The 26,848-nt window shown below is 40.4% G+C and overlaps 1 protein-coding gene across 3 annotated transcripts in view; it reads left to right on the top strand.

The window, feature by feature from the left end:
- FAT1 (FAT atypical cadherin 1) overlaps nucleotides 1-26,848 on the top strand; it is a 133,528-nt gene that overhangs the window by 45,909 nt on the left and 60,771 nt on the right. For all 3 annotated transcript variants that reach the window (XM_030312170.2, XM_032592824.1, XM_032592825.1), the window contains exon 3: nucleotides 9,217-9,531. In XM_030312170.2, coding sequence (XP_030168030.1) covers nucleotides 9,217-9,531 — 315 coding nt within the window. The remainder of the gene's footprint in view (nucleotides 1-9,216; nucleotides 9,532-26,848) is intronic.

Here is a 26,848-nt window from a genome sequence, read left to right as displayed (position 1 = left end):
CCTCAGTGACTTTTCAGCTCAAAAACCTCTGCATACGGAGCATGAGGAAAGACTGCCGAGCTTACAGAATTAACTGTGAGGATTAAATATGTGGCATATATAAAGCACTTGCTGAGTGTGCATCCAAGAAATAGAATGTGGAAAAAATAATCAATATTGAACTTGTACAACTTCTAACATACAGAACAAACTGCTAGAAACATTACCATTGGTGTGTGAACTGTATCTTTTGAATTTTAATTCCTCCAAAGGCTGTCTTGTGTATGTAGTTTTATCCAATGAGTATGTCTTCAGGTGATACTTTTGATATCCAAGGATGATCCTCTTTAAGAGAGCTTATCCATGAAAGCCCTCATTAACAACACTAATGACTCTGACATGGAAGTCAGAAGTTGGAATCATTTCTCAACAAAGCATGAAAACATGGTTTAGCAGAACTTGTCATGGGACTGACTCTTTGCAAAGCTGAAGAAATCCTTGGACTTGAAACATGATGCTTAAAATCTGATTATGAACTTAATATGTTTTAGTAAGTTTGCAAGTCAGAAAGCCTCCTCAGCTAATTTTAAAGTTATTGCAACAATTTTAATGGAAAGAGTTGTTAGATCTCCATTTTAATTAAGATGATGTAAATAGGCAGTTTAAATAATGAAAAACCAGATTGGCAGTTACTGCATAAAAAGCTTTCCTTTTAATCATTAATTTATGACCTACCTCTGAGCAATATAATTTTAGAATTTCCTAGGCCTACCTAAAACTTTGTAAGTTTCACATATAAATACTTTTGAATTTTAATTGTTGAAACTGTCAGACTAAGTAGACTGTTGTTACCCCATCTATTTAGATGAAATGAAACCATTAAAGTACTTGGAAATGAAAGTATATCTAAAAATATAAAGGGAAAATAAAATATGAAGGTCATTCTAGCACAGCCTCTACAGGACTGCTGGTACTTAACGGTTTGTCATTTTTCATGCACGTTTTAAATACAGCTTAACAGTCATTGTTACAGAAATTTAAAAATTTGGTTCATTGAGTTGATTTTCTTTATTGTCTCTCCATTACCTTGTTTATTTGTAGACCTTTATCTTTCCCTGCACGTATAATTGTGTGTTGTGGGTTTCTTATTTTTAAATCAGAACTAAACAGAACCAAGGTCATACTTTATGTACTTCATAAAGATTTCTTTCTCATTTGTTTCCTTAACTTGTAGATCACTGACATTTCTGTGTAATTAATATACATGCCTTTTTTTAAAGCTGTATCACAGGTACTGTTTTATATTACACTAGTTTCCTTTTTCTCCTGAAACTATGGAATGTGCTTAACGTCTTAGTGGCACAGAACAACAAAATTTTTGTAGCATCAGATACTTCACCTAGAACCCCAAATGTTGTGAAGACAGCAAAACCATTTTTTTTTTCCATCTGGTCATTATATTCCAAAAAACCAGGGCTTTTTGTCTGGATACTGCAGGCTGTGTTCAGTTGCTTTCATGCTTCCCTCTAATTAGAGAATGCCAGAGACTGGGAGGTGCTGCAGCATGATTATCTGAAGCCAGTCTCCTTGGGATTGAATCCTAGTTCCACCATGAGCAAGCTGTGACTTTGGGCAAGTTGTTCACAATGTTCCCTCCCCTGTGAAATAAGGTTGATCATATTACCTAACACTTAGAGTTACTGTAAAGATCAAATAAGTTAATCTACGGGAAGTGTTTAAAGTAGTGTCCAGCACGTCATGAGCTGTGTATATGTATTTGCGGTTATAATGTTATCATCGGCATCATTATTAACATTTCGCTGAGCTTGCTGTGATTCCAACCACAAACGGCTTCTCATCAAATGATACAGCTTGTCATTGATTTTGAAAGATCAGGTCATGGTAATAGTGCCATGTCTTTAAACTGAAAAGATAATTGTACGACAAGACTGACTTGGTCTTTAGCTGTAAGAGGGCAGAGAGGCATCTATCCAACTGTTCCATGTGCTAGGAAACTGCCGAGCAGTTTGCTTGGCCCATGAGGGATGCTGTTTATTTTATTTACTTTGACCTTTCTTTTTATTAGCAAAAGCATGGATATTTACTTTGTGTGGTCTCAGGCATTTAAAATTTTGACTTACAGGGACGCCTGGCTGGCTCAGTCAGTAGAGCTTGCCACTCCTGATCTTGGGGTCATGAGTTCAAGCCTCACATTGGGTATAGAGCTTACTGAAAAAAAAAATGAGGGGCTCCTGGGAGGTTCAGTTGGTTGAGCATCCGACTCTTGATTTTGGCTCAGGTCGTGACCCCAGGATTGTGGGATCGAGTCCCTCATTGGGCTCTGTGCTGAGTGGAGCCTGCTTAAGAGTCCCTCTCTCTACCCCTCTGCCTCCCTTCTCTGCTCTCTTTATAAATTTTTTGTTTAATTTGACTTACATATATATATATATACACACACATATGTATGTGTGTATGTATATATATGTAATTTACTGTTTAATGAAAATGAGATAAATTCAAAAAAGTTTCATTACTTGAAGGAAACAAATTTAAGTAGATCTGCAGAAAAATTGAGCAGATAGTACAGTTTCCATATAGCTCCTACACCTACAGTTCCCCACTGACATCTTACATTAGTATACCTGTTATAACTAGTGAACCCATATTGATACATTCTTATTAACGACAGCCTGGGGTTCACTCATATTTCCTTAGCTTTTTTTTTTTTTTTTTCTTTCTCCTGATGTGCTTTTTCTGGTCTAGGATCCTCTCCAGTCTCCTACCTTGCATTTAGTCGTCCTGTCTCCCCTGGCTCCTCTTGGCTGTGAGTGTTTCTCAGACTTAACTTGTTGATGATGGGCATTCTTTTCAACGCATGCTTAACAAGTACCCACTATTTACCTGGCAAAACATCCCTGCCCTGAAAGGGTTTGCATTTTAATAGGGAAATCATAGTCTACTTTTTAAATGTAATTTCAAAGCAGAATGTCTCGTAGCAGCATATTTAATATGACAACTATGAGACTTCTGATTTTTCCATAATTAGGAAAAAATTAACCACTTGAGTAACCTTTGTGGACTAATGTCAGATACATACATATTGCATCTCTAGTGTGTATTGTTTTTATATTTGGGAAAACATTTATCTCCAGAAGAGTTACTCTGTACATGATGAGACTACAGAATTGGAGGAAGGGGTAGTTAGTCACTTACTGTCTGTAGGGAAAATACTATCCAAAACTCTATTTTATGTTTTAAGTTTTTCTTGTAATTGACTAAAGAGGCTTTTCATACAATTGCTGCCTTAAGTTTGGTTCCAGAAAAGTTAAAAAAAAAAAAAAAAAGATTATAAGTATTTTTGAGTTGGAGTTGCTGAAGAATCTGAAATAGCAAGGTTTTGTTGAAACTTTGGCACTGGGGCTGGATAAGGGGCCAAGACCTGTTAAACAAAGAAAATAGGAAAATTCCAGGGAGAAAGATGTTCTGTGGCCATGGAAATTTGAGTTAGTTAAATTATTTTTTGGCAGTAAAGTGACTACATATAATTTTACTTTTGCCTTAAAAATGTGTTGAAAGTATCCTGTTCCACCTTGTCAGCGGGAGCAAATGCTGGCCTTTCCTCTTCGAGGGCATATTCAAGTTAACATCATCATTAGCCATCAGTGGTGGATAGTAGGAATTAATTATTCTTGGAAACCCTTTACTACTTTAGGATCATTGGCTTGAGCAACTGTACTCAACTGTACCCTGTACCCTTTGGGTTTTTTTTTTTTTAATTATTTTTTAATGTTTTTTATTTATTTTTGAGACAGACACAGAGCATGAGTGGGGAAGGGGCAGAGAGAGAGAGAGAGAGAGGGAGGGAGGGAATCCAAAGCAGGCTCCAGGCTGTGTGCTGACAGCTCAGCACAAACCCACGAACTGTGAGATCATGACCTGAGCGGACGTCGCATGCTTAACCGACTGAGCCATCCAGGCATTGTACCTTGTACCCATTGAGTAATTGGACTATGGAACGACAACATGAGTACCTAATGACCATCTGTGGAAAATGACGAATCTTCTAGAAAGACATTTTGCTGTGAGCTGTATTTTCAGCCACATCGGCCAAACTCTTTTTTAACAATTACATTGTATTTTTTTTTCCCCTTTCAGTCTAGTTCCACTGCATGCACATTTAAAGTTAGTTTCCATAGTGACATATGGTGGTGGCTTTGCAATCCTAGCGGGTATGTTTGGAATGATAAATATTTTTACTTTAATAGCTCCAGATTTCCGGCTTCTTTCAAATTTTTCAGCTTATTAACAACTTTTCTTGAAAATGTCTTCATTGTATTCTTGAGGTTGGAAAGCTAGTCCGTTATTGCTTCTGTCATGTTTCATTAAAGCAAAGGAATGATTCCTTGTAACATTGCTGGGTGGCGCGTATAACAGGCTTGTCTAAACTTGTCTCCGTACTCAAAATATACATCCCAGGATCAGGAAGCAGCACCCCTACCTTGTCTACTGCTTCTGTGCCATAACCTCATGATGAGAAAGGTGGTGCTCGCCTATTACCGCGCTCACTGGCATTTTCTCGCAGAGCATCGATCGCTCCTTGTCTGGCGGGAGGAAGCTCTGTGGAAAGCCCGGGCTACCGCTTCTGTCTTTCACAGCCTGGGCTTGGGGATCATCTGGTGGCATGCCGTCGTACCTCTCTCGGAAAGTGAAAGCGGAAATAAAAAATAGGAGCAGAGATGGCAGAGAAAGTAGGGGAGAAGTTCGTAAACAGGCGGGAGGCCACAGATGAAGAGTGTGTGCGTGTGGACGTACGCGTATGCCGAATAAGTGTGGTACTGTTGTGGTAGGTGTTAGTGAGAAGTGTCTGAAAAACTAGGGTTTAATATTTAAGATTTTGTTGGTTCCTTGAAACTTGTTTCAGGAAAGGAGAATTTATACCCTGGGGCGCAAAAAAGTAGTTTTTGGAAGTTGGTTGGTGGAGGGTCATGGATAGAAGTAGGAGTGGGGTGGGGTTTTGAGGATGGACACAGTAGGCTTATTTCTCTGTGCTGGCTGGGAGGCTTAGTTGTTGTTTTCTGGTGTCGAAGGTACAGGCTCGAAGTCCACAGGGTGAAATTTTGAAGATTCTCTTTTATGAATGAAGGTGCTGCTGAAGTTATAGAAGAAGTCCATCTATCCGTGCTGTTTGCGGCTACAGGAAGCGCTTGGTAGAGAAGGGTGACAAAGCCTAGGGGTACGAACACCGTGACCGGAAGAGTGGACGCTGCTTGTGGTCAGTGGGTCTGTTGGTTGTCTCAGAGGCCAAGACCTCTCTAAATCATGATCAGTTCTAATGAGCCCCCCTGACCGAGGAGGTACCTCATTCTGGATTCTAAACTCCGTACCAGTTTAGCTTTCATAAACTTGGGCAAATCCTTTCAACTTTCTTTAAAAACAAGGGAGTTGAGCTGCTGGATTGCTAAGGGGTTTCCAGTCCATAGCTGTGATTTTGCGGCTGCCAAGGCTAGATCTGCTACTCTTCCTGTATTCTCTGCCCTGCTCCCCGCCGTTCCTGGGCCACTGGTCTCCTCTCCCTAGATTGAAGATGGCGCTCAGTGCAGCGCTTTATGCCTGCTTCAGAAGTTTCTGCCCGGGGTTCTTAAGGGGCTGTCTCTTGTGACTGAGCAGACAGACGAACAAGCAGAACATAAAATAATTTTGCATGCGTATGGTCTTTTCCCACCTACTTTTTATGCTTTTAAAATAGTGCTTAGAATTACAATCAGCAGTTAAAATAGTACTTAGGCACCGCAGCCTGAACTTCTGTGACCAAGCGGAATCCTTGAATCTTCTTTTATTGTCCTTTAAGTGTGGGGAAGGACCCTTATTTAAGCAGTAGAAAACCTGTAGCCTCTCCTCGTGGCATCAGTCCCTCATGGCCCCCAGTTTCCTTGGTGCCGTGGAGCGTGTGATCATGACAGTGCAGCCTGTGGTGGAGACTCAGAGTTCTGGAGCCCGTCTGGGGGTTGAGATCGTGCTTCCACCTCCTTTGTTTCTTAGCCACTCTAAGGCTTGGAAAAGTTTGTCCTCTTTCTCATTTGTGAAGCTGAGATGAACATCTTACAGTTTGTGTCGTGTGATTTCATGCATGTAAAGCACCTAGTGAAGCCTTTTGTGTACTTCTCTTGTAAATACTGTAGTATTGCAGATACAGTAAACTGAGTTGAATGGTTATGAATTTGAGCATTTTGGTTAGAAGGGGTGACTCAGCGTGCCCTCCTTCCTCTTTGGCAGTCAGAAATTCACTTTATTGTTATCTCTGAGCTGTATTAAATCATTTTTTTTTTTACAGGGATGTAATCAAAATACATCAAAGCATAAACATCTTAGCAATCACGATGTGATGAAAATATATACAGTCCTGAATTCATGAAATAAGAACATCTGAGCATCCCACTTATGCATATTTAGTATTTTAATTGCTGGGGCACCTGGGTGGCCCAGTCAGATAAGCATCCTACTCTTGCTCTTGGCTCAGGACACGATCTCACAGTTCATGGGTTTGAAGCCCGTGCCGGGATCTGCGCTGAGGGCATAGAGCCTGCTTGGGATTCTTCGTCTGCTTCTCCTCCTCTTGTGCTCACGTGCATGCACGTGTGTGCACTCTTCACTCTCGATTAAAAACATTTTTGTTGACTGTGCTTTGGTCACACTAGCCCTAAGACTGACGGCATTTCGTTGGCACCGACATCAGAGATTCAGAGTGTTTGAACTCCAGCTCAGCCATTTGCTATGACCCTGGGAAAGTTCATCTTTTAATCTTAGTTTTTCATCTGCGGTATGGGGATAATAACACCACATGTGTAGTCAGGTTGGATATAAAGACTAAATAAAGTAGCGCATGTAAGTCAGCATAGTGCGTGGCATATAGTAAACACTGAACTAATTTGTTTCTGTAATTATCAGTTTTTAAATGCCTGCAGATCACATTTAGAGGGGCCCGATTTTACTAAGTGGATAGCAGCATGAATTATTGAGTATTAGAACCAGAAAGAGGAGGATTACAAGCACCAGGTAGCTGTCTTCTTGAAATTTGCTAATACTTCACCTGTCAAATGAATTATGTTACATTTTAATGGCAGAATACAGGAGGAACATATGTACGCTCATTTGTCCATGTTTAGTCCTAGTAGAGAAAACGTTGTTACTCCCTGACTTCCTCTGCATCCCTTGATGAAAAAGAGAAACTGGAAAAGATTATTTTCCCTTGGTCATTAAGGACCCTCTTTCAGACTAAAAACAGGTAGAATTTTACTAATTTGCTGGACAGATTGAGTAAGCATAGACTATGTTGGGACCAGACAAGAAGGAAAACATGTTGAATTTATCTGACAGTTGTCTCTGTTGCATAGGGAGACCAGATATCTCCTTTTTTTTTTTTTTCCCGAATGTTTGTTTTTGAGAGAGGGAGGGAGGGAGACACAGAATCCAAGCAGCTGTGTCAGCACAGAGCCCGATGCGGGGCTCAAACTCGGGGACCGCAGGATCATGACCTGAGCTGAAGTCGGATGCTCAACCGACCGAGCCACCCAGGCGCCCCTAGCTCCTTTTTATTTGAGAGTTGTGAGGCTTTATTCGTTATTTCTAGGAGTATTACAGATCCATTTTGAGGGTTTGCTAAGAATTAAAGAAACAGTTGTAAATAACTACAATGCTTTCTGGATAGTGATGATACTCATTTCATGATCATCTCTTTCACGTTTTAATATTTAGTTAAGTTTGGTATTTATAACTTGTAAGTCTTTTGGGAAGTGTGAGATGTGATTATCTGACATTTAAAATAAATGAGTTTTTCTGATATTATTTCAAATAAGTAAAGATTTAAATTTATGCAATGATCAAAAAGTAAAAAATACAGATTTATGCTTGGTTGAGATAAATACTCTTTCATTTCTGAGTGCAGATCAAATTGACATCTCTTATTTTTCCCATAGTATTTTGCATTAAATGGGAAACTTTAGTCATTCTAGAGTCGTAGGATTTCCAAAGTCCAGCCTGGAACCGTAGTGTAGAAACCTTAAAAATAACATTAGTTCGGAATGATATTAATGCAGAAGAAAAAACTGCAAGGATGTATTTGGGGAGAGCAAAAGGACAGGATTACACCATTGAGTAAAAAAGTGGGATTTGCTAAGAGAAATGGCAATTTCTACTTAATCATCATCCCGGGAAGTGGTTAATCCAGAGATTAAGTAAGGTTTCAGCTGGTTTCAATGGCTGGGCCAAAACGTTACAGACACTTTCACCCTCATCTTTGTAATTACGGAACTCCTGTATCACTAGTTGACTTAGTAAGAAACGTGTTCTAGTTTGGATCCCAGTTGAGGGACGTGCCAACTTCAGTTAAGTCATCTGTTCATTGTTGTTTGTTCATTTGATAAATAATTACTGGCCTCTGGGTAAGGAGCAGGGTAAACTGGCATTTAAGAGGGATGTGGCCTTTGCCCTTGTGGAGCTCCTAGCAGCGGGAGAATTTCTGTGTTTAGCACCCTGGTTGTCTTGCCATTTGCCTAGGGGAAGTAAAAGAAACTAAAGGGTTTCTTTCAGTGCGCAGGAGACTTGGGCAAACCCTTGTTCTGGATTTTGAAATACTGTACTCTGTTTTGTTAGCCGCCGTAAGGGGGGGTGTGTTCCAAACTGAGATGTGTCGAGAAGTGTTGCCGCAGCCTCATTGTCTAAACCATAGCAGTGGGCACGCGAATGCAGCGTGGGTACCGGGGTGCTAGAGAGTGGGGACCCTGATCCGGGCCACAGCTTTTTGATTTTTTTCTCTGGGAACCTCTGGGAAAATCAGCAAATCTCAAGTGGTCATAAATTTCATCTGTGGAAACAGAGCACCGGGCCGTTAGATGGTCTCTCAGTGCCCATCTTGCTGGGTTGTTTGGACACTTAACGGATAGAATATTTGTATCGTGTCCACATAGTGCCCGACACCTAAAACCAACAATGACAGAGACTTTATAGCCGATACTACAGGCCACACGCTGTTCTAATTGTTAATGTGTGTATTAGCTCATTTAATTATTTCCATTTTATAGGAAGGGAACAGAGGCACAGAGAGGTCAGACAACTTGCCCAGGGTCATGCGGCTCTCACGACACATAAGACTTTGCTAAGTGAGAGTTGTTAGTGAGGTTGACACTTGGTCAAAGTGGCAGTTTGTGGTTGTTGTTGACGTGTCTTCTTCCTTCTCTGTAGGTGTCATAGAGACCTCAGACGGACTTGACCGGGAGTCCACCTCCCATTACTGGCTAACAGTCTATGCAGCTGATCGGGGTGTCGTGCCTCTCTCATCGTTTATAGAGATCTACATAGAGGTCGAGGACGTCAATGACAACGCCCCACAGACATCAGAGCCTGTTTATTACCCAGAAATAATAGAAAATTCTCCCAAGGATGTATCTGTGGTCCAAATAGAGGCATTTGATGCAGATTCTAGCTCTAATGACAAGCTGACCTACAAAATTACAAGTGGAAATCCACAAGGATTTTTTTCAATACATCCTAAAACAGGTATGTGTTAATGGTATTATGTGAAAGGTTCATGCTTACGCTTCTTGATATGGGGAAATGAAGAATTTTCTTAATTTACCAATTTATTTTTGTAAATTGTTTCCTTTTCAGGTTATTCAAAATAAGGCTTTATTTCCTGATGAAAATTTAGTCCAAATGCTGTGTTTCTTTTTGAAATTGTTTGAAATTGTTTTTATGAAGCTATTTTATGACTTTGCTCATTTTACATTTTACAATTTACAATTTACAATTGCTCATAGTACAATTTCACTTCCAGGTTAAAAAACAAATACAGTGTTTCAGTAACAGCTCCTAAATTATTGATACATCCTAAACTTCCTGCAAGTTGTGCTGCCGCTAAGTATTCCCATTTTCTGAACTCTGCTTTTTACGAAGAATTATCAAAGGAATTTATTTGACCATTCGGTATTTTTCTGTGTGGTTTTGGAGTTTTTCCATCGAACAGTGCTCTGTCTCTGTAGGCAGTTAGGGGATCAAGATTAAGCAATTTTCAGACTGGCAGCTGTTGCTTTCCTGAACTGATACACCAAGTTTCCTTTCTGTTTTCTCAGTGTCTGACCCCCTACTTCTAAGTGGGTAGCTCCTTGACTCCAGAATCCTCTTCCAAAATCCTTGTCAACTTTTACTCTGTTCTTTTACAGATTTGACAGCGCCTCTGTTTTTTTCTTAGTTCTTGCTTCTTTTTTGCATTATTTCACACGAAAAAGAGCTTCCATGTAGCTATCATTTTTGTTGTACTCGTTGATTTCTTGATCACCATTAAAACAGAACCACCATATGAATTGAGAAGACGGTTTATTTGCAGGAAATGAAACTTCTTATCAAATAGATCATTGGCCTTTGAGCTTAGGGATGTTTCAGTGATGTGGCACTTTATGGTAGAATGTGGTTAACAGAACATTCTGAAGGGGGAGATTGGCTGAAATATATGTACATACCTCCATCCTGTGTTTGCTAATTTTGTCTTCCCTTATTCTAGGTGAGTTGGCCTGTTCAGTCACTGGGTTGTCTATTTTATACATTAAGGAAGTATAATAAACACAAATCAAAATTAAGGAGGCATTCTCTGCTTCCTTACCAGTCCTTGCTATCCCTTACCATTATCTCCTATCCTTACCATTCTTATTTCATAATGTACTTTGTTAAACTTAAAAGCAATTCTTTTTAAAAAATTTTTTTAAATGTTTTTATTATTTATTTCTGAGAGCGAGCACAAGCAAGCAGGGGAGGGGCAGAGAGAGAGAGAGAGAGACAGACAGACAGACAGACAGACACAGGCAGACAGAAGGACAGACATAGAATCCGAAGCAGGCTCCAGGCTCTGAGCTGTCAGCACAAAGCCCTATGCAGGGCTCAAACTCCTGAACCATTAGATCACGACCTGAGCTGAAGTTGGATGTTTAACCAACTGAACCACCCAGCTGCCCCAAAAGAAAGCAGTTCTGAAGGTAGAAGGAAGCTTGGGGTCAGCATCTGTGTACCAAAATGACTGTACAAAGGTACCAGGTAGATCAGTATGTATGTATTGTCTCTTAAAAAGCATGTTAAAATGTTGGTTTTTTTAAACCTTTTGTCGTTCATAGAGTCTGTCTTGATTGTTGAAAATTAAACGTTGTCGTTCATAGAGTCTGTCTTGATTGTTGAAAATTAAATGTAAGTATGAGATTTATTTTGAATGTATGAGAGTTAGTTTTACTTGGGTTAATTATGGTCTAGCTCTTTGGCTAAATTTTCATGTGTCTCTGCTAGAGAATAAGAGTGAGGTTTGGATACTTATAAACCTAGTAATTAATTATTAAAAATGATTGAGCTGACAGAGTATAACATCCATTCATGGTAACAGCCTTCTGCAAAGTAGATCTAGAGGGAACATCTCTCAACATAATAAAGTCCTTGGTTGAAAAATCCACAGCTAATATCATCCTTGATGAGTCCTTGTTTCCCCCAAGGTCAGGAACAAGACAAGGATGTCACTTTCATCCCTTTTTTTCAACATAGAACTGGAAGTCCTGCCCTCAGCAATCAGACAACAAACAGAAATAAATCCAAATTAGTAAGGAAGACGTAAAACTCTCCTCTCCCTATTTGCAGATATGACATGATGCTATGTATAGAAAACCCTAAAGACTCCACCAAAAAACTGTTAGAACTGATAGACTAATGCAGTAAAGTCACAGAATACAAAATCCATGTACTGAAATCTGTTGCATTTTTATACACCAATAATGAAGCCGCAGAAAGAGAAATTAAGGAAACAACCCTGCATTTACAGTTGCACCCAAAATAATGAGCTACTTAGGGATAAAACTGAGCGAAGAGGTGAAAGACCTGTACTCTGAAAACTGTCAAACATGCAAGAACCTGAAGATGACACAATGAAATGGAAAGACATTACATGATCATGGGTTAGAAGAACAAGTATTATTAAAATGACTATACTACCCAAAGCAGTCTACACATTCAATGCAATCCCTATCACAATACCAACAGCATTTTTCACAGAGCTAGAACAGTCCTTTTAAAATTTGTGTGGAACCACAAAAGACCCCAAATAGCCAAAGCAATCTTGAAAAAGAATAACAGAACTGGAGGCATCACAGTTCCAGACTTGAAGTTATATTACAAAACTGTTGTAATCAAAACAGTATTGTTTTGACAGTACAACAGTAGCCACACAGATCAATGGAACAGAATAGAAAACCAGAAAGAAACCCACAACTATACGGTCAGTCTTCAACAAGGCAGGAAAGAATATTCAAAGGAAAAAGGACAGTCCCTTCAACAAATGGTGTTGTCCCAACTGGACCGCTTTCTTATACAGTACACAAAAATCAATTCAAAATGGATTAAAGATTTAAATGTGAGACCAGAAACCATAAAAATCCGAGAAGAGAACACAGACAGTAACCTCTTTGACATGGGCCGTAGCAGTTCCTTTCTGGATGTGTCTCCTGAGGGAAGGGAAACAGAAACAAAAGTAAACTGTTGGGACTACATCAAAATAAAAAGGTTCTGTATAGCAGAGGAAACAGCAAAACTGAAAGGCAGCCTACAGAATGGGAAAAGATACTTGCAAATGACCTGTCTGATAAAGGGCTAGTATCCAAAATATATACAGAACTGATACAACTCAGTACCCCCCAAACGAAATAGTCCAGTTAACAAAATGAAAAGACATGGACAGACATTTCTCCAAAGAAGACCTCTGGATGGCCAAGAGATGTATGCAGAGATGCTCAACATTACTCATCATTAGGGAAATGCAGATCAGAAGTACAATGAGATGGTACCTTACACCTGTCAGAATGGCTAAAATCAATAACACAAGAAACAAAAAGTGTTGGCAAGGATGCGGAGAAAAATGAACCTTCTGGCATTGTTGGTTGGAATGTAAACTGGTGCAGCCGCTGTGGAAAATAGTACGGAGGTTCCTCAGAAATTTAAAAATACAACCACGCGATGATCCAACAATTGCACTACTGGGTACTTACCCCCAAAATACAAAACCACAACAACAACAACAAAAACGTTCACTAAAAATATAAAAACACTAGGGATACTTGCACCCCTATTTTTATTGCAACTTTATTTACAGTAGCCAAATTATGGAAGGTACCCATTGTTCATTGAGAGATGAATGGATAAAGAAGTGATACACACATACATACACACACAGGAATATTAATTCAGCTATGAAAAATGAAATATTGTATTTGCAATAATGTGGATGGAGGTAGAGAGTGTCATGATAAGCTAAGTAAGTCAGAGAAGGGCAAATACCATATGATCTCACTCACATGGAATTTAAGTAACAAAATGAGCAAAGGAAAAAAAAACCAAAAAATAGACTCTTAACTATAGAGAACAAACTGATGGTTACCAGAGTGGAGGTGTGTGCAGGGTGGGTGAAGTAGGTGATGAGGATTAAAGAGTCCATTCATCATGATGAAAACATGAATAAAACAAAGACCAAAAAATAAGTAAATTAAAAAAGAATAATTGGGCCATATACAAATTTAACCATAGAAAGAGAAGTGGGATCTCAGAATTATGTTTCGGAAGCATTAGGGCATAGGGTGCAGGACCCTGAGCCTATGAAAAAGGACTGGTTAAGAGATTATACAAGAACATAAAGACTGGAATGAGCACCTGTAAATGATTCCTCACGGGCTTGTTTAAACAGCATACTTGCATACGTTTTTTACTGCACAAGTGGTAACCAAGTTTAGCTTCATTTTTGTGAAATAAAATGAAAGAGAACTAAGAGCTAAAAATTTAGCAGGCACTATCAGATACAAAAGAAGAAAGATCAGCAGTTTATAAACATTTCTGCGGAGGATTTCAGAGTTAAACTTTGCGTGGAAGCAGGGGAGTTCACAGACCTTGGGAGACAGAGAAATCTACAAGTTAAAGCCTTGTGATAATTCAGGAATATAACTCCCCCAATTTAAAATTGCTTGTGAACTAAACTTTAAAAGGCTTTCATTTTTCCTGTCTCCTCTCCCCCTTCTAGATTAGGGCAAATCTTCTATGAGGAGACATGCTAACCAGCAAGCAATGAATGTCCTTTAGAATACCTGAGCCAGTACTGTAGGTCTGGGCATTAGGTATAGTTTTGGAGAAAGAAGAAGGCAAACGTAAAGAAGTGATGTCGGTTAGAGCTGTTGTGGGCAGCCTTGAAGCCTTCGTTATCTCTGGGGGCCGCTCAAAGGAAGATCCCTCTGCTGTGGTGTTATGTCTTGCTGAAATGTGATTAATGTGGCATTGCTGCTTCCTCTTAACATCTCTGTATTCTGACAGCTCCTAGGAGGGGATGTCTGCAGAGACGACTTCTTGATCTTCAGGGAGAATAAATCCCCTCCAGGAGTCCACAGCTAGCTCCTGAACCCCTGGGTGGGAAGCACTTGCATCCTGCTGCCGGGACAGCGGGAGGAAGTTCATAAGGATTCCAAAGAGGTTTTACTTTTTTATGAGTTGAAGACCGATAATAGTAGGGAGTAACTGTAGTTAGTACACAAGAAAGATTTTGTTGTGAGGTATATTACAAACTATGGTTAGTAAAGAAGTCTGACTATTTCACAGATCATGTAAAGTCTCTGATCAAGAAATAACCATATTTTAACTTGGGCATTATTAAAGATTAAACACAGCCTTACAAAGCCTGTCTCCAGATGATTCTGTTCCCCCAACTCAGCAGAAAATTTGAGTATGATCCTCAGGGCCCAAACTGCAATGCTTCAAAGTATACATCTGGCTCAAAACTTTGAAAGCAGACCTATTTTTAATGGGTAGATCAGTATTATTGGAGGCCAGATTGTGAAAGCTGATGAAAGAGTCTACTAGAAGAAAGTTCTCCTGATTTACCAACCATAACACCACCTGGAGACCCTAAATCATGTTCCTTAATAATTAATGGCTGAGTGAGAAAATCACTGGGCTGGAAATCAAGAGATCTGGGCGGTAGTGAGGTTTGTTTTTTTTCCCCCACCTCTGGAATCATGGGGAAAACTGGCTTCCTGGTCCTTCTGTCTTGTGATTAGTGATTTTTGCACGCCTGTTACAGGATGTCTGTGCGTGCAGAGAACTCAGAATCACTTGCGGGAGAGAGGTCACCACCTCTTGTGCTCATGTACTACATTTGCTCTATTCACTGTGTGTAAGATAATCAAGATTTTAGTAAATTGATGAAGGATAAACACATTTGATGGAATAAAATGAATCTACTTGCTCCTTAGTGGTGAAGGTAAATTTAGGACCCTGGTGCTTATCAAAATGTCCAGTAGACCAGAGAAAGCCCCAGTTCACTGCCATTCAGTCATTTGTTTTCACATCAAGTATTTACTGAGCCTCTCCTCTGTATACAGCGCATTAAGCGATGTTTTGAAAATTGATAGTCTGCATAAGTGCAGTGACAAAGAGAAACCTGTGGGAACAGGCAACCAGGGTGGTGTTGCCGTGGGTTCGGATAAACACCCCCTGGGAGGTGAGAGCTGCCTGATGTGGTAGGTGTAGTTGGGAGGGTGGGGCCCCTTGGGCAAGTTACTGAGCTGATTTTGAAGGTAGTGAAAATGGATGGTTGCACAAGAGGTAAGGGATGTTCGTCATGTTGGGGGACAGTTCGGTGACGCGATGAGTATTAGCGGCCAAGAGATCAAGTTAGATGAGTATGTGGGGGGTTGGCTACACTTGATGGAAAGCCTTCAGTACCAGAATAAGGTTTAAAAGATCATATTTATGTTATTTTTATAAATAATGACCTATTTTCAAGAACATGTATGGAATTTTTTGAACGTTTTGTAGAAATAGGAGTCTGATGATCTCTCTAAGTCATTTTGGAGAGGAGGGAAACCTGGCTGCCGTATCTGTTTCTCCTTTCATGGTATGACAAAATATTTGTTTTGAAAAACACAGATCCGGGGCGCCTGGGTGGCGCAGTCGGTTAAGCGTCCGACTTCAGCCAGGTCACGATCTCGCGGTCCGTGAGTTCGAGCCCCGCGTCGGGCTCTGGGCTGATGGCTCAGAGCCTGGAGCCTGTTTCCGATTCTGTGTCTCCTTCTCTCTCTGCCCCTCCCCCATTCATGCTCTGTCTCTCTCTGTCCCAAAAATAAATAAACGTTGAAAAAAAAAAATTAAAAAAAAAAAAAAAGAAAAACACAGATCCTTCCTAGGACTGGGTTTGATCATCTGAATTTGGGGTTCTAAATGGCAGGTTTGAATGAACACTTTTGAACGTTTTTTTTCTTCCAGAGGTTTTGTGCGTGATTATGGCAGGAACTGTGTTTCTGCATCCCAGATGGTTCTTACACTGTTAAGTAGGGGAGCAGGGGGGTTCTTTGTCAGGGCGTACAAGCAGATGAGATTTGATCTGTTTTCTTTTTCTGTTTTATGCCGTTGACACCGTAAATTTTTGTAACTTTCTTTTGCTTGTGTCCAATATCGGGGTAAATTTGCTTTTTTCCCCCTCCCACCCATTCCCACCTCCCTCTGGCAACTATCAGTCCTCTGTCTTTAAAAGCCTGTTTTTGTTTGTTATATTTGCTTCTTTTAACATAACTTCTGTGGTTGCTGAAGTGCGAGAGAGAAAAAGAGCATAGAAGGCTAGATTATCTGAGCCTAGCAGCTCACGGCTTCGTCCGGTGGCACGTCAAGGACAGAGTAGAACGGGAATCCTGAACAATAGAGACCAGTGTGCACTTCACAGGTTTCATTATTCACAAGCTGAAAACACCCGAGCAAAGCGTCTTTTTATTTAATATTAACAATTTAACTTCTGAGGAGTGAGTGATATGCTATTTTTATAATTGGCAATAATTTTTGAAGTGTTACTTTCATTCATGTGCACGTGCTTTAGAAAAGACCATGGTTTTATTCTCCTATCTATATATTTGACATTTTCAATTTTGGATGCAAACAAATATTACTCTTTATTTTTAAAAAGCTGCGTTGAAGTATAACTGACCTTCAGTGAATTGCACGTATTTAAAGTCAACAATTTGAAAAGTTTTGCCTTAGCGATAGAACAGTGAAACCATTGCCGTGAACATGTCCATCTCTTCCAGAACATTCCCTACAGCTCTTTGTATCCCCACCCCACCCAGCTCCTCTCTGCCCGCTCCATGCAGCCGCTTTGGTCACTATGTATTAGTTTGCATTTCCTAAAATTTTATGTAAATAGACTACTGGAATAGCTACTCTTTTCTTGGTAACGCCTCTTGTAGTTAGATATTTACTTTGAGATTTATGCATGTTGTAGTCAGTACCAAAAGCATGTTGCCTTTTTTTTTTTTTTTTTTTTTTTTTTTTTTTTGGTTTATTTATTTTGAGAGAGAGCGTGTGCGGGTAGAGAGAACCAGGAAAGAGAATCCTAAGCAGGCGCCACGCTGGCAGCGCGGAGCCCAGCGTGGAGCTCAAGCTCAAGAACCGAGCTGAAACCAAGAGTTAGATATTTAACCAGCTGAGCCACGCAGAGGCCCCCAAAGTATATTCCTTTTTATTGCTAAAATCCTTTGCATAGGTACACTGCAGCGTATCCGGTCACCTGTCGATGGGCATTTGTGTTCTTGCACTTTTCGGCTATTACAAATAAAAGCTATTATGAGCATTGGAGAATAAACTGCTGTGTGGGCATGTACTTCCATTTCTCTTCGATTTTCACCTAGGAGTGAAAACTGTCTAGAAATGTCTTGACACTATAAGCTGGGCCATCTGTCAGTCTCGCCCTGTCGGTTTCCCATCTCAGGGGGTGACTGTCTTCTTCTGATAGCTGGTGTCCCATAAACTGTTATTTCATTTATTTTGTCTGCTTGTTTCATGTGGGAGGGTAAATCTGATCCCATGGCGGGAAGCAGAAGTTCAGCTTTTGCTTTTTAATTAAAAAAATATTTATTCAGGGGCATCTGGGTGGCTCAGTCAGTTGAGCGTCCGACTTCAGCTCAGGTTAGGATCTTGCGGTCAGTGGGTTCTGGCCCCACATCAGGCTCTGTGCTGACAGCCCAGAGCCTGGAGCCTGCTTCCGATTCTGTGTTTTCCCTCACCCCTCCCCCTCTCTCACCGTCTCTCAATAAGTACACATTAAAAAAAAACCTTAGAAAATAAATAAATATACATATAAATGCTTATTCAATTTAGAACTGCCAGTAAGCCTGTATATACTGTTAAAGCTTCATTGACTAAGTAGTACGAGTGTTCTTAACCAAATTTGTCTGTGGTTTTAAGGAGCAAAAAAGTTTCTAGGTTTACCTTAAACAGAAACTTGGGTGTGTTTCTGGAGTTGGTAGAAATACAGGTCATTATACACTTGTGTCCACAAAATGTGTCACAGTGTTGTACCTAATGCTCAGAATGGTGATCCTCAGGTTCTGGCCGGTCCCACTTGTTATCACTATATACCGTTTACGAGACTGGAAAGCAGGTGTGTGTGTACATGCGTGCGTGCCTGTGTGTGGATAACATACTTCATAAATTATGTTGCTTGTTACAAATAGGTAGTGCATTCAGAGTCCAAAATGCCAAAGGTACAAAAGGATACCCAGTGAAAATTTTTTCTTCTTTTTCGGTTCCGTAGACGATCTGCTTTCTTCCTTAATAAATTAACTGTTTTATTTTCTGTATTCTTGATGCCCAGTCTCTGACCTGGGTAGATACTGCACCTGTCAGGACTAGCCAGCTCTTAGAGATTCCCAAGGATCCACTTTTCATACGCACACTAGCCGATCCAGAACCCGTACTTGGGATCCCTTCCTTTATGGAGCCACAATCATGCATCTTCCCCAATCATCCCAGGTTCAGGTACCAGACAACCAGCTCAGCCCTCTCCAGAGCCCACTGAAGTAATTCAGACTCGCCAGTCTAAACCTGCTCTTCCTGCTCTGCCTTGTGTATCCTGTAGAAACCACAACAAAATCTCTTGTCCCCTACCCCTCCACCCCCACCCCAGCTTTCTCCTTGTTCTTTCCTCCTGGCCAGCCCAGTGTGGCCCTGGGCACCGCGTCTGTGGTATGGTGCCTCCCTTCCTCGTAGGAGTTGTTAATAGTGAAAGTGCTCTCCTCTGACATGTTGGTCTCACCGTACTTGAATAATAAGAAAATCTACATTTTGAAACACTTTGAGGCAACTAGTGTTTATAGTTTCTTTTCCTAAACAAGCAAGAAGACATGTTACTCTTTTTTTTCCTCTTTTTCAACGAGTACCAGCACAGTATACTTAGTGATATTCATCTCGAGTTTTTCTTGTAACAGTATTAGATACCGTGCTTTAGGAGAATAACTGTATCAGTGGGCTGCCACGTTATTGCAGGAGTATATGCGTTATTGCAGGAGTTATTGCAGGAGTAGATGCGCATGTCCATGTCAGTTTCACCACCCTTCTTGCTGAACCCCTGGTTTTATGCTGTCTAGTAAATGTATTATTTTTTATACCTTCGCATTTGTGGATGTGCATCTTCCTGTTTGGGGAACAAACATACTGAAAAGGAATTTTTTATGGCTAAAAATAAATGCATCAGAAATGTTAAGTGAAAATAGAGGCATCCTTTTTGAAAAAATGTGTATGTGTGTCTGTGATTTCTCTCTGTCTCTATGTGCATCTTAAAAGGGTTTAGGCTCTTTGACAGCTGTTGGATCTGTTTCCATCCACTTGGAATTTTAAATGGTTTAAAAATGATTTGGCGGCTTTCAGCTGTTTTCTTAGCTTTTCCTTTATCAATTCTATAGAGTTAAAATTTCACCTCTTCCGGTGGCTGATTTCTTCTCATTATTGGATCTGGAGCACACTGCACAGTTTGAATCTTGTAAATCCTGCTGGTTCTGTCTCTTTGGGCTGATTTCCATCAGGCTCTCTCATGCCTGTTACCTTTGAGAGTTGAGCTTGAAAAAGACCGCCAAAGAGAAACCAGCACACTGTGGCTTTCCTTCTTTGGCTACCCTTCTGTGTTGTTCTCTGATCTTTCCTGTACCACTTTTCCACCCTGCCGCCATCCCTTGACCTCACTTTTAGATCAGGCCGGAACAAAACTTTTGTTAGGAGTCACAGGGCCGGTGACAAGCACAGCTTATCATGTATTATGTGCATTGTGCTTCATATGTTACAGGCGACCTCACATAATCTTTATAGGAAACCCTGTGAGACGGCTACAGACTGCAAACCGAGAGTCTGCTGTCTTCCCCATCTGTCTTTTCCCCATTTTGTAATAATTACATGACTTCAGAGAGGTGAAGGTCACCTGGGGGTCGGTGCCAGAAAGACATAAATTCCGTGACTGCTGCTTCTGGAAGCACAGCCCATGTTCACTTGGTGTGCCCTTGGGTCTGGGATGTAAACATGGTTTGGGAGCCAGTTTTTCTGTGCCTTCTCTTTTTTTTTTTTTTTTGTATTGAGGAATTCCTGTGTGACATAATAGTTGCTCTTTAGGCTAATCTTCTCTAATAACTTAAGGCCAGGGCACCTGGGTGGGTGGCTCAGTCGGTTAAGTGACCGACTCCAGCTCAGGTCGTGATTTCTCAGTTAATGGGTTCAAGCCCCACATTGGGCTCTGCACTGACAGTGCAGAGCCTGGAGCCTGCTTCGGGTTCTGTGTCTCCCTCTCTCTCTGCCTCTCCCCTGCTTGAGCATGCGCTCTCTCTCTCTCTGTCTGTCTCTCTCTCTCTAAAGTAAATAAACATTAAAAAAGTTTTTATATCTTCTGGCCGAAGAGCAGGAACCTTCTAAATAACACTAGAGGTTTAAACTTACTTTTATTAACCATGGACTGCAAACACCATTAAGCTTTTTCTGTAAAGGGCGAGGTAGTAAATATTTTAGGCTTTGCGGGTCATACAGTCTCTGTCACAGCCATTCAGCTCTGTCAGTGTAGACTGAAAGCAGCCATAGACAATATGGACATGAATGAGCATGGCTGTGTTCCCATAAAACTTTATTTGTGGACATTGAAATTTGAGTTTCATGTGCTTTTCCTTTGTCACAATACATTATTCTTTGATTGTTGTGTCTAGTCCTTTAAGAATGTAAAAGCCATTCTTAGCTTGCCTGCCATACAAAAACAGGTAGTTTTCTGGCCCTTGATAGGTTGATGTAGTTACTAGTTAACTAGTTGGACTAGTTAAATTCTTGGTTTATTTCTCAGGGGGTAGATTATTTGATATTCTTCAAGTAAAAATAGAAAATTTTTCCCATTGCTGCAAGCAGTGAATGCTTACAAAAGAGAATCTGTGTTTTGTTTCTCCAGGATATTAAAATTATTTTTTAAAAGAATCATAGTTCAATATTAGTTATCAAGGTCAAAATCTCAGATAAAATTTAGCAAGTTGATAAACTATTAGATCTCTTCTGCTTTGAGGAAAAAAACATTGTCATTAGAAAATAAAATATTTCCAAGTTTTGAGATTTCACACTTTTCCTTTGTCCTGCTGTATCCTGTTAAAAATATTTCAGAGCTTGGAGTTCCAGCTCTCAGAGTCAGCTGTATGTATACTTATCACATCTTTGACCAGTTCTTGCGTTTTTTTTTTTTTTCTTTCCATTCTTTCATTCTGAATTAAGATATTCACCCCTAAAGTAACAAATTACAGCTTACACTTTGTAGAGGACCACTTTATACAGGGGCCTGTTTTTCATCCATTTGTTTACATAGAGGATAGACTATTTAATGTAGAATTAGTTTAAGTTCGGTATAAGGCATGTTATTTGACTGCAGATGGATTTGGTGGTATTTATACATAGGTAAGTTATACACATATATACGCACGTGTGTGTTGTGTGTGTGTGCACGCGTGTGTGTAATTTATATGGAGTGATCCCTAAAGCATGGCGAAGATTTAAAATTCTGTGATTTTTGAGTTTGCAGGTATGCTGGGTTGCTGGGAACTCGCCCATGTAGTCCACCATCACATTGCGACTCCTTTTTTTTTTTTTTTTTTCTCAAAGTAAATGGTGTTTTATTGTGGCTGGAACAGAGGCCGAACAAAGTGCAATAGGAAGTGGCTACAGCTGCAAACAACTTCCAAGCGTTTCCGGTAACATTCGATAGCCACAAAGGAAGGAAGTAAAGGGCCGGTCACTTCACAATGGCAGGAATTCATTGAAGGGGGAAAAAGTTTACCTATTTGTGGACTTCTTTCAAAGATGTGCACACATTTTGAAGAAGAATCTGTAGATTTTTCTTACCTGTTCCTCTGCTTATTTTTTATTTTCTAGTGAAATGTGTTATCCTTAAAGTCTGAAAGAAGGAAAAGCTTTATTCCTTGACTTTTTTTGAGCATATTGAAGTGGATATGCTTTGCCTCCTAAAATCTGTTAATATTGAACCCTTAGGATCAGTTTTATTCGGGGGCATTCTGTTTTGTTTATGTGTATATGTTGCTGAGTATCATTTGTTAAAATTATTTTAAGGACCGATATTTTAAGATTTTCCATTTACGTGCTTTTTTTTGTCAACGTGATGTGAACCTTATAAAATAGGTTAAGTTTTCTTTCCCTCTCTACCTATGCTCTGTCTGACGTTGAAAGGAATGTTGAAGGCAATTCCCAATAAATTGCATTTGGCTTTTGATCTCCTGTTTATCTTAGGCTTTAATACCATGAAGTTTCAACAAGAAACAGCTAGTAAAATAGAATTAAAGCCAGAAGGGAAGTCTGGGAGACTTGAGGGTATAAATTCCTACCCAGCCACTGCCTGTGTGACTTTAGATTGGTCATTTGATTCATTTTAAAAGGGTTTTCTAGGGGACTCTGAAAAGTATTTCATTTTGAAAGGGTTTTCTAGGGAGGGGACTCTGAAAACTATGGGAACTAAGTGAGTTCCGAGGGCCTTTCCAGCCTTGACAGTCTATGAATAGAATTCCATTTTTGGCTCTAAGCCTAATCCTGCCGGCACCAGGACTGCAGTGACGAGCAGTAGCCGCTCAGATGGCCGCAGCTGCCAGGAGAGCTCGAGACAGGCTGTCGTTAAACGCAATCTTACAACACCACCTAAATAAAGACCGCGCAATAGTGCGCGGTGTCTCTGAGCTCATGGTCTGCAGCTCCAAGGGGATGGATGTTGAATGATAACTGTAGGAAAAATCGAAGGTTCGCTCTTGGCCTGTAAAGCAGTCTGTATTTTTAGAATGGGCTGGGCAGCACTGCCCAGCCTCCCTGCCTGTCTTTCTGAGTCTGCTCTGCCTTTTCCTTGTGGGTGCGTCCAGCCTTGGTGTAGGGCTCTGAGGGTCAGGGCCTACCCATATTCGTTTACTGTATCCCTCCTAGAACCAAACGTGGTGCCGAGCATGTGGTCGCTGCCCAATACTCATTTTACAGTTGAGCGATAGATTTTTAAAACAGTGGAATTCATAGGATTTTCATTTCACCTGTTAGAAGAGGTTCTTAAAAGTTTGAACAGAGAAATGCTGTTTCCTGTCAAGTTATCTCTCCCTTCTACCTGAGGTGCCCTCTGTCAGCCTGCTGTGTGGTCCTCAGGACTTGAGATGGGATCTTTGTGTTTTAAATTTTTTAAATGTATGTTTATTTTTGAGAGACAGAGTGCGAATGGGGGAGGGGCAGAGAGAGAGGGAGGCCCAGAATCTGAAGCGGGCTCCAGGCTCCAAGCTGTCAGCACAGAGCCCGACGAGGGCTCGAACTTAAGAACTGCGAGATCCTGACCTGAGCTGAAGTCGAACGCTTGACTTACCGAGCCACCCAGGCGCCCCTCGGCTGGGATCTTTGTAAATTGCAGTAATCAGCCTATAATGAGAACATTTTCATTTGATTAAAGCTGGTCAGGAACAGATCGGTAGGGTAGAGTATCCCATGGAAAACTCTACTGAGTGACAACCGTGTGCTGCATGGAATTCTATAATTACTGTCTCCTGCTTCCTTGTGTCACTGTGCCTTCCTTGCTTTAATACTTCATTTAACAAGTACTAATTTTAGGGGCACCTGGGTGGCTCAGTTGGTTAAGTACCCGATTCAGCTCAGGTCATGATGTCACCATTCCTGGGTTTGAGTCCTGCGTTGGGCTCTGTGCTGACAGTGTGGAGCCTGCTTTGGATTCTGTGTCTCCCTCTCTCTCTGCCCTTCCCCCACTCGCACTCTGTCTCCCTCTTTCTCAAAAATGAATAAAACATTTAAAAAAATTATAGTAAAAAAAGAAATACTAATTTATGGGGGGGGGGTTGCTGTGTGGCTCAGTTGGTTAAGTGTCCCACTCTTGATTTCGGCTCAGGTTGTGATCTCATGGTTCAGGGGTTTGAGCCCCATGTTGGGCTCTGTGCTGGCAGCGTGGAACCTGCTTTGGGTTTTCTCTCTCCCTCTTTTTGCCCCTCTCCCGCTTGTGCACGTGCTCTCTCTCGAAATAAATAAATACTTAAAATAAAAAGGTACTAATTGTATTGCTGCTTCTGTGGTCCATACGTTGGATTAGTCCTTGTAGTTCTTTGGTAGTAACCAACTTAAAGCAGGTTATGTTTCAGTAGCGCACCATGGAAATTAAAAAACAACAAAATTATTCAGGAGCCCGAAATTTAAAATCCATACCCCATGAAGTTGCTAAAATGCTTTTGTTTAACTTATGACCTCTCCTATTTCTTTTCTTTAGTTTATGTTAATTTTTCCTGGCAGTAGGCATTTTACTGTTTTTTTCTTAGCATACAATGTATGCAAGATGAATGAGAGGTCATTATGGCTAAAGTGGAGAGGATCCTTGTGGCGAATGTAGAGCAAACACAGGTAAATTTTTTCTGACAAAAGATATTTTACCGGGTAAATGGTTTTTGAAGATGTTTTCTCTTATTATTCTCATGGTACCCTGAGGCCCATGGTGCTTGTTCAGTGAACTCTTAAAAGATCAGCAGGGGGGTGAAAAAGAGGGAAAAGAAAGAACAGTAAGAAGTTGTTTTGGTTTATTCAGAATAAGAGAGTGTTTTCTATCCTGGTTTTTAGTTGAAACAACTTTCTAATTGTGATTTTTGTATTTTATAGGCATTAAGCTAGTTTTTATCATTATTGTTAATAGGGTTACTGAAAAATGCTTAGGCACTTTTTATTTCACTATTTTACTATGTAGGAGGGACAAGTATGAAAAATTATAAAGATATAACTGATGTACAATTTGTTGCATGTTTTATAAATTAAAAAAAAGGAGCTGACTTAGCTTGTGTGTGATTCTCAGCCAGGCTAGTGTAGGAGGTCCCCCCAGAGCTGAGAGCCTGCTTCCCCTGCCTTTTGAGGGAAAGCATACAATTAATTTGAATTATTTGGAGCATTTGGCACTTTCCCACTCCAAAGCATCTTTGGGTGTAAGAGCTGCCTTTTAATTATCTCTTGATAGAATGATACCTATAAAGTCATATTTCAAATGAAGACAATAATAAAATACAGAGAGCCAGTATGAGTGGTTCTTTTTGGATTATGAAATTGTTTGCCATTGTTACCTAATTTTCCCTCCTCCTCCTCCTCCACTCTCTCCCCCCTTCGCCTCTCACCCCTTCGTATTTTTTCAGTGTTTTTGTTTGATATCCGAATGAAAAGGTTATTAATTTTCTCAGGCTATTGTAGTTATCACAAACAGGGTGGCTTAAAACAACAGAAATGTATACTCTGCAGTTCTGGAGGCCTGAAGTCAGAAGTGAAAGTGTTGGCAGGGCCACACCCCCTCTGAAATTTCTCAGGGAAAATCCTTCCTTGCCTCTTCAGGCTCCCGGGCTCCTGGCACTTTCTCGGCTTGTAGCAGCAGCACTCTGACCTGTGTCTCCTCCTCCACGTGGCCCTGTGGCCCACGTCTGTACGTTCCACATCTCTCTCTCTTCAAAGGACGCGTCGAGTTTTGGATCCTTCATAAATTTGGATCTTACCTTGAGATACTTAATTATATCTTGAGAGACTAGTTTTCAAATAAGGTCACAGCCACACAGGTTTCAGGGTGGATGTATCTTTGGGGGAGGGACCAGCATTCGTTTGTGCTACAAAAGGTAATTTCTAGAAAAAAGGAAAATATGCTGCTAAATGGAAATTGATTTAGCCGTTTAGATTGTTGTTTCTTTTTATGTTGGAAAAACTACATTTCATTTAACTTAGGTTCTAACAGGATCTAATGATTGGGGCCTGTAGCTGAAGATTTGTGAGGAAGGTTCTGAGATGTTTTTGGCTTTAATAAGTAACTTAAGAGCAGTTGGAATCTTCATGTAGGCTCACCAGACCATTTCTGCAAAGTAAGTTCTGTGGTGTTCATTATGGTTCTTGTTTTTGTTTGTTTTTAATTTTTTTTTAATATTTATTTTTGAGAGACAGCTGGGGAGGGGCAGAGAGAGAGAGACAGAATCCGAAGCAGGCTCCAGGCTCTGAGCCATCAGCACAGTGCCCGACACGGGCTCCAACCCACCAGCCGCAAGATCATGACCTGAGCCAAAGTCGGACACTTAACCGACTGAACTACCTAGGTGCCCCCTGTTATGGTTCTTTTTTGTTTTTTTTTTAAACCTTTTATTTTTAAATTGGGTAGTAGGCCATCTCTGATTATTTTCCTTTTTCAAATGTCAAACCGTGAAAAAATTCTTTTTTTGTTGTTGTTGCATTTTTTTTCTTTTTAACTTGTTTTATTTTTTATTTTTTTAAATTTACATCCAAATTAGCATATAGTGCAACAGTGATTTCAGAAGTAGATTCCTTAGTGCTCCTTACCCATTTAGCCCATCCCCTCTCCCACAACCCCTCCTGTAACCCTCAGTTTGTTCTCCATACTTATGAGTCTATTCTGTGTTGTCCCCCTACCTGTTTTTATATTATTTTTGGTTCCCTTCCCTTATGTTCATCTGTTTTGTCTCTTAAA

The sequence above is a fragment of the Lynx canadensis genome, chromosome B1, assembly GCF_007474595.2.
Source record: "Lynx canadensis isolate LIC74 chromosome B1, mLynCan4.pri.v2, whole genome shotgun sequence".
Lineage (NCBI taxonomy): Eukaryota > Metazoa > Chordata > Mammalia > Carnivora > Felidae > Lynx > Lynx canadensis.
This window is presented reverse-complemented; position numbering and strand designations above follow the sequence as displayed.